Source organism: Telmatherina bonti (genome assembly GCF_933228915.1).
Source record: "Telmatherina bonti genome assembly, chromosome: 23".
In the NCBI taxonomy this organism is placed as follows: domain Eukaryota; kingdom Metazoa; phylum Chordata; class Actinopteri; order Atheriniformes; family Telmatherinidae; genus Telmatherina; species Telmatherina bonti.
The window spans coordinates 10690623-10704532 of NC_136632.1; the positions used below are offsets into that span (position 1 = coordinate 10690623).

The 13910-nt window shown below is 36.3% G+C and overlaps 1 protein-coding gene across 1 annotated transcript in view; it reads left to right on the forward strand.

Moving 5' to 3' along the window:
- Nucleotides 1-13910, forward strand: part of cacna2d4a (calcium channel, voltage-dependent, alpha 2/delta subunit 4a) — a gene marked incomplete at both ends in the record, with an annotated part of 86673 nt that overhangs the window by 7849 nt on the left and 64914 nt on the right. Inside the window, 13 exons of the mRNA XM_079262824.1 lie at nucleotides 2067-2183; nucleotides 2572-2631; nucleotides 2819-2981; nucleotides 3069-3200; nucleotides 4453-4513; nucleotides 6738-6888; nucleotides 7470-7544; nucleotides 9429-9518; nucleotides 9694-9807; nucleotides 9923-10001; nucleotides 10754-10887; nucleotides 12742-12819; nucleotides 13596-13676. Coding sequence (XP_079118950.1) covers nucleotides 2067-2183; nucleotides 2572-2631; nucleotides 2819-2981; nucleotides 3069-3200; nucleotides 4453-4513; nucleotides 6738-6888; nucleotides 7470-7544; nucleotides 9429-9518; nucleotides 9694-9807; nucleotides 9923-10001; nucleotides 10754-10887; nucleotides 12742-12819; nucleotides 13596-13676 — 1335 coding nt within the window. The remainder of the gene's footprint in view (nucleotides 1-2066; nucleotides 2184-2571; nucleotides 2632-2818; nucleotides 2982-3068; nucleotides 3201-4452; nucleotides 4514-6737; nucleotides 6889-7469; nucleotides 7545-9428; nucleotides 9519-9693; nucleotides 9808-9922; nucleotides 10002-10753; nucleotides 10888-12741; nucleotides 12820-13595; nucleotides 13677-13910) is intronic.

Here is a 13910-nt window from a genome sequence, read left to right on the forward strand (position 1 = left end):
CATCCTCTGAATGCTTCTACTATCAGAAGCCATTAATCACCCACCTCTATTTAATCAATGTAAATTTTTTTTTTTTTTTTTTTTTTTTTAGTTCTATCATATTTGTGGGAGTCATCTGGCTACATTATTGATTGTTTGTGTTTGAGAATCATAGAAAATACTGCTGCATAAACAAGCCACAAAGAGGTCTTTCTAACCCTTTCCCTTGTTTGTTTACCTCCTGTCTGGATTTGTTTTACAGATAGATTATTTTCACTTTTCAACATCCTCTTGCTGAACAGGACTTTGGTGCAACTACTGTTTGACCTAATGATTCAAACTGATGCTAGCATGATTAAAGCTAAAGAGGCTGCCCCAAACCTTTAGTCATAACTTAGACAGTGGTGTTCAGAACACAAATCTATTGTTAAAAAAAACCAGCCAATTAAGGAAAATTGGGATCACAACTGATCCCTAAATGCACCAAATGAACCCTTGAGTCCAGTTTCAGACACAGTACAGGACAACTAAATCTGATAAATGGTTGTAGCTGGTTTGATCCTTTAAGGTCCTGGTCTACCATTTGGTAGAGGTACATTTGCTGTGACTTTGATTCATTTCTTTATAAAAATGTGGAAATAAACCTGCCTGAGTCATCGTTACCAATTGCTTTTGGTATGTAAAATCCAAACTAAGTTCGTTATAACACTACTATTTCAAATTTCAACCATTTCACTGTTGTTACATTATTATTATCAACTTCTTTTTTTTAACCATCCAAACCATTTGCTAAAAAGATTTATTCTGTTTATTCTTTACCAAAACAAATGGAAAAACACAGAGAAACGTTTTTCTTTTGGCCTTTCTGTTAGTGTGAAAATTAAAGGCTAAATTTAACTAATTTGACTATAAAAAGGAAACATAGGAGACATCTGCCAGCATCTGGGTGCAGCCAGCTTTAATTGTGTAATTTTTACAACTTTTAAAAGGTTTATCCTTTATTTTTTTGCATTGTTTGTTTTCCACTGAGTATTGCAAGGTGGTATTGTACCATAGTTGGTACCATAAATCTTGTGATTTATTACGTGTGTAATGTTTCATAAACAGGTCAACATATAGACACTGACACAACGTTGGTTTTAATAGCACATGCAAAAAGTTATTAGTTAAATGGGATCATAGGCCACTTCTCAAATCTGACTTGCTGACCTGGTGCCATCCCAAGAACAGGCATCAAATTCTCACAGATATTTGGTTTAAACTGACCTTCACCTGGCTTTTTTTACATGTTATTGTTTTTAAGGAATTGGCTTGTATAAATAGTGGTGTTGTAATTTGGACTAATTTAGAATCGTTTCCATGGAATCACAATAAACTAGCTTGAATCGATTATGTCTGTAAAGTGCTTTGAGATGGCTTTGCTCTGAATTGGCACTGTACAGCTGAAAGCTGGTGTTTAATCTAAACTGCTCTTTAGTCTTAATCATTTTTAGTAGTCATGGTAACCCCTCTGCATCTGGTTCTGTAAAACTTATATTTATGATAGTCTTGAATTATTATGTGACGACTACATGGGAAGTTTTTTTTTGTTATACATGCACTGTTAGTGAGAAGGGACTTTTCTTTATTACAGAAAAAAAAAATCTGTCATCGTCAACAGCAGTTACCTCACATCAATGTTCAGGACTTTATTTTCTCCAAACTTACTAATGTGTACCTTTCTCTCTAAATGAAAATAGTAGATTTAGTCAGTGTGTTTCACCAGCTTTGAGGTCTTTTGCCATGTATTTTGTGGGCCTGAAGCAGCTTCCAAATGAAAATGATTAACTCCAGATATTCACTTGTTTGATTTGAAAAAATGCCAAAGCATAAGCCCCCATTACAAATGTAATTTCTAGAGCCTTTAAACACTTAAAGGTTAACAATTTTACATTTAAAACCATGGTTGAGTGCAATTAAGTACCATCAAGTAAACCCCAAAATATAAAGTTCATTAAACCGAGAGTGACAGTTGAAGTAAAGAAAAGAGAAAAATGGTAAACACGTTTTGATTAAGCACTTCTAATAAACTCATGTCTCTCACAAAGAAATACAAAGACATTGAGAGCATTGTGAAGATAGAGGAGGTGAACGGTGAAGAGCTGGTGAAGAAGTTTGCTGAGGAGATGGAGGAGATGCTCGGGAGGAAGATGAAATCTGTGAAGGTAGTGATGACACATCCTAGAGGAGCAAACATGCATGCAGTCACCAGTGTATAAAGTAGAAGTAGAAGAAAAAATAAAGTCGAAGTCATGCCATGTTTTTGGATCTACCTATGCATTTAGAACAAATGTTTTTACTGACAGACTCATCTACCTTGGAGCTGAGCAAATTAAATTCACCTGTTTTAGAGACTGGTTGGAGAGAGCTGCTGTACAGGACTTCTACTTTAGACACTTCTGCATGCAGTTCATGGACTTTGCAGCTTTTTTGAAGCAATAATTTAAAAAAAAAAAAAAAGAAAGAAAAAAATGTTGCATGTTTGATTACAAAGGTTTTCTTCTACATGATGTGCATTGAAGAATATTTGTAACTCAGTGTATTTTGTCACAGAGGTTAGCGGAAGCAGCAGAGGATGCTGATTTAAATCACGAGTACAATGAAACACTAGAGGTATGTAAAATGCTTGGTTCAGTAACAGATTTACACCCATCCTGCATTATTTTTGTATTCATACTTCATAGATTAATATACATGCATACAGTAGAATCAAAGTCTTTAACAGTGTTTTGATTTTTGTTTGTTTTTTTCTTTACGGTAAAATCTATATTATTATCTGTTCTTTGATTTTTCCCTCTAGTTTGACTACTTTAACTCCCTGCTGATCAACTCTGTGGATGAGGATGGAAATCCCATACCACTTGGTGGAGAATTCCCTTTGGAAGAAAATGAACATTTCAACAAACTGCCAGTCAACACGCAGCATAGTAACATACAAGTTCCTACAAATGTCTACAATCGAGGTAACAATAACACAAAGCCCTTTATTTGTTTGCACTTGCTGGAGATTTCAGACTTCCACTAAAGGCGTCCTGTCTGTTTCTCTGCAGATCCAGACATTCTGAATGGAGTCTACATGTCTGAGGCGCTGAATGATATTTTTGTTGATAACTTCCATAAAGATGCAACTCTCACCTGGCAGTACTTTGGCAGCGCTACAGGCTTCTTCAGGCTCTATCCAGGTTCACCATTCTGACCAATCACCGCTTGAAGACAATATCAGAAGAGTATACCTGTATACTAGGGGTGTAACAAAATGCTTAGCTCATGATACAATAAGAAATATAATACAGTAGGGATGTGACGATACGCTTTTGTCCTGAGTAGATTCGATTCCGATTTTTTGGGTGCCGATTTGATTTAAATTGTGATTCTCACAATTCTTTGATATTGCTGATTTTTGTAGATTAGTAAAAAAAATACATAAAACCTCTTTTTTTGCTCATCATTTTTCTTGATTTCAATTAGGAAAAAACAAGGCAGTAGCCAGACCATCATTCTGTTGCTATAATGCCCAAAAGACAAGTAAAAAGATCAATAGAAATGATAAAAATGACAAAAACTTTATAAAGGATTATTTTTATTTATTTGGGAAAAAAAATAGATTTATTAACAAAAAAAATTAGAAAAAAGATTTTTTAACAAAAAAATACATTTTAAAATTGGGAAGCAAAAAATCCTGATTTTCGATTTTTCGATTCTATATTCCCGTCCCTATAATACAGGGCTAAATATATGAAATACTCACAATATGAAATGAAAACTCAAGAATACATGAAATGTATAGTTCGCGTTTTGAAGGCTGAGACCACCGAGAGAGACGTAGGCAAGGTTCTTTGAGGAAAAGAGGTAGATGTTTGGTCAAGGTTCAGTCCAGCATGGACTAAAACAACACTGACGGTTTAGAAACAATTCAGAATGAGTTAAAATTTGTTTTTGACAAGGTATTTAGCTGCGGATCTCTTTTGTGACACAGAGTGTGGTTGTGGCTGGTTATGAATGAGCCTCTCTCCCATCTTCTGATACTGCATATCGCCTCTGAATCTCTTACTGCTGCGCAATACCGGACTGTACCGGTAATACATTGTAGGATCCTCCCCAATCTCCCCTCTATTTTCAAATAAAGTCAGAGCTGCTACAGTAGGACCAGAGGGTCAAACTTATCAGTCTTGGAATGCAGTGCACCTTTGTGTTTTTTTCATTTTGACCTTTATTTCGTGCAGCTTTGGATTTTACTTCACCATTTCTTTTATTCTGCAAAATTTCGTGTCACAAAACTTTGTTACACCCTTAATCTATACTAAGTGAAAATGCCAGAAGTTGTCAGTCCAATGTGATAATTTGTTAATTTCAACTACCCACTGCCTCATGTATTACTACTTAAATTTAGTCTCTCTCTCTGAAATGTGTCTTGCCTTTTTTTTTACTCTCCAGGGATCCAGTGGGCTCCGGATGAAAATGGTGTGGTCACCTTTGACTGCAGAAACAGAAACTGGTAAGGCTCATCATTTTTTCCTCTTTAATGTTTCTATAATGTCTGAAGAGTTTTCAAATGCAGGTAAGAGTTACCAAGTATCCCATCCTTTTGAAAATCTGCACTTATCTGTGATGAGAGAGGTGTTCCAGCTCAGACTGCAGCTGTAAAGCTGAGCTACGGTCCTTTACACTCCGCGTCAGCAGTCATTCAGCACCACTGAGTTTCTGTGGATGAACACCTGTCTTTCTCAGCGTATCTCATTTTCCCGAGTAGGCACCAGTCCGCCCTAATCAGCGACTGCCTGATGAATTGATCGTGTTGAATCAGCAATGGAGACAGTCAGGGAGGAAAGTCTGTCAGACTAGTGATTCAGCCCCTGAATCAGACTGTTTAATTGCCAACTTAACTCTTAACAGAGATTGTGTGGTACAACATGCATTTGACCAGTGAGAGTTTGCACGTCACTTAATGCCAATTTAACCAGTAGATGTGTTTTTGTTTTGTTGTTTAAAACAAGAACAAATACAAACAAAAGCTCCTCTTCCAAGGCAGAAGACGTTTACAAGCTCTTTACCTGTCATTGGTGACATTATATATAAAATACTGGGTAAACAGATGACTTTATTAGCAGACAGCCAGTCAGATCTTCCTCCCCAGTCCCAGCCGCTTCAACTTTAACACCAGACATGCTCTGTTCCCACAAGTTACCATATGGACTTCACACACTGCAAAATCTGTCCCACTGCAACAAGCTTCATCATCCTATCTGCCCTGCACTAGGGTTTGGCCATTTTGCCTCATAAACTTTGGTCAGGAGTCAGAGGAAGCTGTCAAAAATCCTTCATCTGAACATGACCACTTCTTCGTTGTACACTTCACTGGAATGACAGTGGCTAACCAGATATTTACTCTACTGAAAAAGACTAGACTAAACAAAATAACAGATTGATCTGTTTTAACATGAAAACCTGGGGATTGGGCGGGTGGGGGCGGGGGGTAGTGGCATATTTTAAGCATATTGCATGCTCCACATAACTTTTCTTTCTTTTAAAAGAAAGAAAAATATTTTAGAACATTTGGGACAACATGTATATGCACAATGTACACCAGGAATATTCAATCCTGGTCCTCGAGGGCCGGCGTCCTGCAGGTTTTCCTGGTGTCCCTTCTGAAACACACCTGACTCAGACTCAGAGGAGCTCTGCACTTGCCTGTTAAATACAAAGTGATTTCAATCAGGTGTGTTGCAACAGGGACACTAGCACCTAATTATGGGGCTTTTGTATCTATTAATGGAAATGGAAAATGAAAAATAAACCATACATGCACATGGCTTGATCAATCTGAGTTGAAGATTGTGTGTAAACATGTCTGTCTTTATGTGTACAAGCGGATTGAGTTGTGAAACTACAGACAGTTTGCAAAATATGGCTGTAATGTTGTTTTTCTGCTCTTCACTAATTGCTGATTCATCATCATCACACTATTTTGCTCACTCAGATCGTTTCAGCTCAAATGTGACAAGTGAAAACAGCTGAAGTAAGCATATTGTATGCTTCACATAACTGATGCACTAGTACGTTTTTTTCAGGGAATACCTTAGAAAAGGTTCATTTTACTAAAGGAAATAAGTGGGGTGAAGCAGGGAAATGCTTTGCAGGAGGAGGCTAACATTTTCTAAAGCAATACTCAGTAGTTGAGACCAAATAAGCAGAATTAACTTACTATGTCCCATCATAATAAAGGTTCCCACTGGCTGTAAACAGGCTGAATCTATATACAGTGAAATAACATGCTGTTGTAATTTTACTGTCATGTCAGCAGCTGTAAAATCTGTCCAAATGTCTACTTTGTAGAAGTTCTGTACAGAAGAGAAAGGGTTTTTTAACACTGATAATTCGAGTTCCAGGAACTTCGGTTCTTAGATGTATACACTGCCCTCCTAGAAAGCAGAAATCAAGGGGCTAAACGGTGTAGATCAGGAAAGCCTCGGCTCAGCTGCTGTCAGGTAAATCTCATTAATGTTAATTAGATTGGAAAATCAGGGGATGATGATAAAGAGATGATGTTAAAGCACAAATAGAAGAGCAGAGGGACAAATAAAGGGATAAAGCCTGAACACTGTCTGGGTTGTGTTTCACTGGACTGCTGGTTAATAACACGCTATGTTCATGGTTGCTGTTAAAAAAGATCCTGAAATCTGCCTATATGACCACCTACCTGTCTCTCTTTGTCTTTTTAGGTATATCCAAGCAGCCACTTCTCCTAAAGATGTGATAATTGTGGTGGATGTCAGTGGCAGTATGAAGGGACTGAGAATGACAATAGCCAAACACACAATCAATACAATCTTGGACACTTTGGGAGAAAATGACTTTGTAAACATTATAGCTGTAAGTAATGAAAAAACGCAGATGCACGTGAGATTAGCACATACTTTGACCTATTACACCTATGGAAAACAGTGACATGCACTTTGCCTTTCTGCATGTTTATTCACATTACCTTTAGGATTTTTGACCAGGTATAGCTATAAATCTGAGTAATAAACATGCTTTTTTCTTGTATTACTTAGAGTGCAATCACTTGTATCCTGCAAATTCTCTGCTTTTAAGCTGTTTTGCTGCAGAATTGAAAGCTAAGCTCCATCCGAGGCAGTGATCATGCAGAAAAATAAAAATCACTGCATGAAGTTTTTATTAAAATGAGATATTTTGAATTGGAGAAAATGGTTAAAATGTAAGTGACCCCTCTGATTAGATTTGGTTTGGATTTACATTGATTAAAAAAAAACAAGTTGAACCCATTATTTCTAAGAATGCAAGCTAAATGTTTCACTTGAACGTTTAGAAATAGCAAAAGCATGATGTACATATTCAGCAACTTTTCATCAGTTAACAATTATTTGTAACCTTTTAATCCTGTTGACTCTTGTGCTGATCATTGGCTTATATGCTTTGGTTTCTCTCTCCAGTACAATGACTATGTAAGTTACGTGGAGCCCTGCTTCAAGGGCATTCTAGTACAAGCTGATCTGGATAACAGAGAGGTAACACGCACACATCAAAGGCAGATGCACATGGGCTTACAGCTAATTAATGCATTTAGCCTCTGCTGACCCATTCTCATTAATCCCCCAACAACCAAGATTCACTTCACGGTTAAAACAGTCAGTGTGCGCTGTCCAGGGCTCTGCCACGGCTCAGTGGTGACACACTAATAGCAGAGCAGCAGCTTGACATGTAATATAGAGCTAACTGCTAAATAATACTCTAAGTTTTCAGAGTAATAATCAGGTAAACGCTGATAAATACCTGTGGTTAATGACAGACTAAAGTTTCAGTAACAGAATAACAATGATCAAAACTGACATGTTTTATAAATATATTAAATCTAAGTCAAATTTGTTAGAAATTAAAAGTAACAGGAATCATATATTTGAAGTTGTGATTTTTTTTCTTTAAAGACTTTATGTACTATTTACTATAAATTTAATGCTGAATTAATTTTCTATTTAACTTATAGTGAAGTAATGTGGATTACTTTGATTACAGTTCAGCACATTTTGCTATCTGAGTACAAACTATGCAATAATGCCAGAAAGTACCGCTGCAGCTCAGCTGGTTAAGGTTTTGTCGACACATAAGAACTGAGATTGATTCCCAGTGCGTTTATGTTTCAAAATGCCTGGACAAAACATGCAATCCTATACTATCATGTGCTTATTGTTTATGTGTTGCTTAGCAGAAATAATAAAATGGTCCTATATAACTGGGATACGTCCTATTTAACGTGCACAGTTTTGCACAGATTATCTTATCTGCAGTTATAAGATGTGAAATATGACTTTTTTTAATGGAAAAAAATAAATGCAATGAACAGACTGATGGTATTTTATTATTGGAGTAAAAGTAATATTTTATCTTCAGAGAATCATGACACAAGACCAAAGAACTGTCTGTTGAAATAAACTAAGCAATGCCATGCTGACAGAAATGTCTTCATATAGAAGAAGAAAAACTACAACATTCATGCATAATTTATGAAATTATATTCAGGTGCAGTGCATGCATGGTTTTTCCAAATTAATTTGGAGTCAAAATTATTTGTTGTGCACTGCTTTCATTAGTGTTTGTAGATGTATATAAATATTTTTCTAGTTGTATTACTCCTCTTCATCATCTTCCTTTTCTCCATTCACTCTCCTTTGTCCTCTTGTTGTCCTTCCGAAGTATTTCCATTTTATTACACCAGTAATATCCTATTTTCTTATTGATTATGATTATTTATGTCCGGATACTTGCTGTGTGTGTGTGTGTGTGTGTGTGTGTGTGTGTGTGTGTGTGTGTGTGTGTGTGTGTGTGTGTGTGTGTGTGTGTGTGTGTGTGTGTGTGTTTCAAAAAGATATCAGTTCAGATAATGAACAGCTTATTTATTGATTTGAAATGCAAAGTCCTGGGTGATATAGATACATCTGTCTGAACAAATTTGTACAAGATGTTTTGCATATTCATACACTACCCCGTCTGAATATAACAAATATAACATACAGCATGCTAACATAACATACAGCCTGTGAAAAAAGAAGAAAATTGTCATGTTTGCTTTTATTGAGACACCAAATTCTAGTGAGATCCCTTCGTAGACATGTTTGCCTACAGGGTGGTAGAATCCACAAGGTGGCTTTTCCTCATTGTGTGTGTGTGTGTATGTGTGTCAGGGCAGAAGTCTTTTTCCATGTGTTAATTAATCCTGATTACCACCGGGTGTTGTAGTAACTTTGCTGTTATTTGTCAGTGTGCCAGGAAGCCAGGCATAATCCGTCCACTACGCTGTCACTTGTGTTTCCGTCCTACCTTTGTATTCTTATTTTTAATCCACCAGCATTTATCAGAGGACACTAAGATCTTTATTTTGTTTTGTGTCCTTTCAGCACTTTAAGCTTTTGGTGGAAGACCTTCATGTCAAAGGGGAAGGCAAAGTGAAACACGCAATGAAGGAATCCTTCAAGGTCCTCAATGAGGTGTGTTCTTTATCAGCGTGATTACATACGGAGAAGTTCATTCATTTTTCAGACCGCTTAGTAAAAATTCAGGGTGTAAAGTACTTGTAAATCCAATATTCTCATATCTGCTTCAGAAGGTTTCTTGAGTACAAATAGTCAAAAATGAATATACTAAGTGTGTGTATGTGTTTAGGCTGTTGCACTGGGGCAGGGCAGCCTGTGTAACCAGGCCATCATGCTGATAACAGACGGTGCCATGGAGGACTACCAGGATGTTTTTGAGGAGTTTAACTGGCCAGAAAAACGGGTATGTATGACACATATACAAACAGAAACACAAATGTGGACAAATACAAATGGCACAAATATAAAGTACATCTTTGTTTTACAGCAGCTTATTTACAAAGAACTTTGTTGTCCAGGTACGAGTGTTCACCTATCTAATTGGACGTGAGATGACCTTTGCTGAAAACGTCAAATGGATTGCCTGCAATAATAAAGGTACAAAACTTGTCTGCTTTTATTTTTGCTTCTGATTGCAATCAAGCAACAAATGATGAGACTTTATGAAGTGGTTTCAGTTGTTTTATTCATATCAATGAGGTAAAAAATGTACCAAAAAAAGGTTTCCCAAATAGTAGTATCTCCCTCTTGTTGTGATGCTGTTTGGATATTGGTATCAGTTGCTGCCCTCAGCTGAAAAATAGAAAATAATCAATTTGTTCTAATCACATCTAACAGCAACACACTGCAACCTCATCAGTAGTAAACAATGATCATATCTGCATATCTGTATGTGTTATTGTAACAGGTGCACTCTCTTCTGTTGTTTATGCCACAGGAAATAAAATATCTGTCTGAACCAGGTATTTTAGTTTGTGGTGTTTGCAGGGAACGCTTGAAAAATTCCTTCTATATACAGTTTAGGTTTTTGTTGATAGATGCTTGTTAATGAGAGAGGGAGAGATGCTGCACACATTCACATATTCATATCTGGCAGTGCTTCTGTAGCCTGTGGTCATTTAGCAGCCTCTCTGCAGGCAACACGTTGACGTCACTGCTTGTCTTTCGGTGACATAAACCTTTAGCTAAGCCAAGCTTTAAAGAACATTAAAATAAATCCTCATTGGGGGATTAGGACAGAAATATTCAAAACTAAAAAATTTTTAAAATGATGTGCTGATTATTTTTTATAATGTGCAGATTTTGGGGTTTTTTTTTATGCATTTTGTGGTAATATATTTGTTCTGCAGGGTACTACACGCATGTGTCCACACTGGCTGATGTCCAGGAAAACGTTATGGAATACCTCCATGTTCTCAGTCGGCCAATGGTGATCAACCACGACCACGACATAATTTGGACCGAAGCCTACATGGACACTGTGGTCAGTCTGCTTTTCTTATTACAAGTGTTCATGCTGGGAAGTGCACATTACCCAGTATCATGCTTAACGTTGAAAGCGTTATGGGTCAGTGTCAGTCATTTAGACTTGCAAATTGTCTCTTTCCATTACAAACAAAAAAAAACAAAAAACAAATAAAACATCTTTATGTCTCTTTATGATTTTGAAATATTCGGAAACCTCTGTTGAATTACATCAACCCTAACACCTAATCCCAATACCTTCCATCGATCCTACATCTTCATTAGGCAGGGAAAAACAGCCTTTACATTTTCATACAGTAATGATCTTTCAGCCAACAACAGATGTAGGGATCGCGACAGCATCTCCATGCTACATCACAGAAATCATACAATATAATTCCAACACCCTGCAAGTACGACTCTAGTTATTGTGAGAGAAACTTGTAGTCGCTTCCATTGTTTGACTGACTGTAGACTAACTCATCATTACAGTGAAGAACTTTTAAAAACATAAACAATGTGGTGAAGGCATGCCAGACTAGCATCAACGATCAGCTTGTTGCCTTCCATTTATTATTGTCATTATTTAAGTTATTACATCTTTGTTTCTTACAAAGATTGGCTTTATTCATATCGAGGAGAATGCCACAACAGCACCATGGCAGAAATTACTAATATGAACGTCCCCTTTCCATCGGGGTAGTCCTAGATCCCAGGAAAAGGCAGGGTTTGATATAAAATATTTATTCTAACCAACTTTGAGGTTCACATTAAATTGAGCTCATTTACATTTGGGTTTGACAAAGCTTAAAACACACAAGTTGATGAAAATAAAAGTCCTTCCACTGTTCACATTTCTTGTCTTGCACTGGGTTCCAGCTATTTACAGTATATCTTCAAATGCACATCTAAACAGCCTTTAAACACACAAGTGAAGACGTTACATTGTTATAATATGTTATGCTATCCCAGTGATGCCTTTAAAAAGTTGTGGATGTTGTGTGGATGGATGAAAGTAGTTTAGGATGTGCGCCATGTAATGACATGGGCTGCTAAATTAGTAAATTTACATTAAAACTATCAGGGTAACTAACACATGCTACACTTAGGAGTCTGTGAGCAGGGCTGTTGCATGGCTTACTAATTTATCCAAACATCATCAGCAGTATTTGGGAAGACACAACATGGAGTAAAATACTACTGATTGTGTTCAAATCTTCCATTAAGGATAACTTACACCTTCATCTTTGCCTATCATTTCTATTATCTTTTTTCTTTTTTCATCAATTACAATTCCATTGTATCATTTCATTTGCTTGTTTTTCTTCCCCTAACTTCATCTTCAGCTCCCCAATAAAGACGAGGTAAACATGTTTGAGGCTTTAGCTTCAGTGAGCTAATGTTAGCCACTCCGTGTAGATGTGAACAGCAACTTATTCACTGTTAACAGCTAAACGTTTTTAGTTCAACAAACTTTAATAAAAAGTTTCTTGAGGTAAAAACCTGTAGTCTCCTTTAGTATCTGTCTTTTTGTGTTTTGCTAATGCTACTATAAGCTTTTAATATTGAGCTTTTGAGTAACTCAGACATAGTTCAACATAGATTTTAGCTTCAAATTAGATGTTTAAGACAATGTTTTATTGTATAGAAACCTTTTTCTTATTATTTTTGTTAAGAATTTCTGTTTAGTTTGTGTTTTACAGACCTTGTTTTTGACATTTTTGCTATTAATTCTTTGAAATGTTAGCTTGTTTTATTCACTTTAATCTAGTACAAAACATACTTAGGTCTTATACATGACCTTTGTTTATATGCTTAAGTTTATTTTTATGGAAGTAAACTAAATTGTAATTTGTTTTTGCTCATTTTCCAGCTGTTCAACACTCAGGCACAAAGCCTGCTAATGATGACTTCAGTAGCCATGCCTGTGTTCAGCAAGAAGGAAGAAACGGTGAGTTTATTCTTTTGTCCCACACTAATTGAACTTGTGTATTGGTAAAAACGTAGTAAACATGAACTCAGTAAAAAGTTGATGAAGTGTTTTTCTCTTTTCTGTGCAGATCTGTTTATCTTTAAATAAAAGCCTCAACAACACCAAAAATAAAACATAAATGAAAAAATATAGAGAAACATTTTGGAAGTAAACCTGACCTGCATGTAATTCTCTTGTAAACCCTCGAAACAAAAGTGCATTTCAAAACAAAACAATGCAATGAGGAAGGCAAAGTATTGATTGTGGTTTCAAATAAATTCAAATAAATAAAGTCAAATAAATAAATAAATAAATGAATAAATAAATATCTGCAGTTCTTGGTTTTTATATTTCTATTTTGCTATTTGTAGTATTTCACTTGAATGTAAGGCGAGGCAGGTTTTTTTTGTATAGCACATTTCATGTACAAGACTATTCAAAGTACTTTACATGAAAACATTAAAGCATCCTAGTGAGAGGCAGAGAACATTAAGAAACCAAACAAATGACATGTTGAAAAGAAAGTGATTGAATAGAAAGAGGACTAAAAATCCACAAAATGTTGGGTTATATATGGTTGAAGTAGTTTGTATTCTGGCATAACAAACATTCTCTACAGCATCCAAACTCTATAACAAACAGAATTGAATGAGTAAGCACATATTTTATAAGCATTAGAGTGAAAAGACAGGGGCCTAGGATTTCATAGAGAAACACAGATTTTATGATTTATATAATCCTTTTTTTGTCACTAGTTGTCCCATGGGATTTTGCTGGGAGTGGTAGGAACTGATGTGCCCTTGAGAGAACTGATGAGATTAGCTCCAAGATACAAGGTAACTCACACACCAATCACTCATGACATTAAAATCACTCGTCTACAATTCAGTTTAAGATATGAAAAGGCCGTGGTCTCTGGACGAGTGGGGGTGTCTTAAAATCTGTTACGGGGACATTGATGGAGGATCCTCTGAGTAATGTAGGGTCCAGGCTGGGGCCTCCATAGATTGGCTTTGCTGAGGCATATCTGCAGGTACATGATTGGATTGGGATCATGAGAGTTTGGTGGC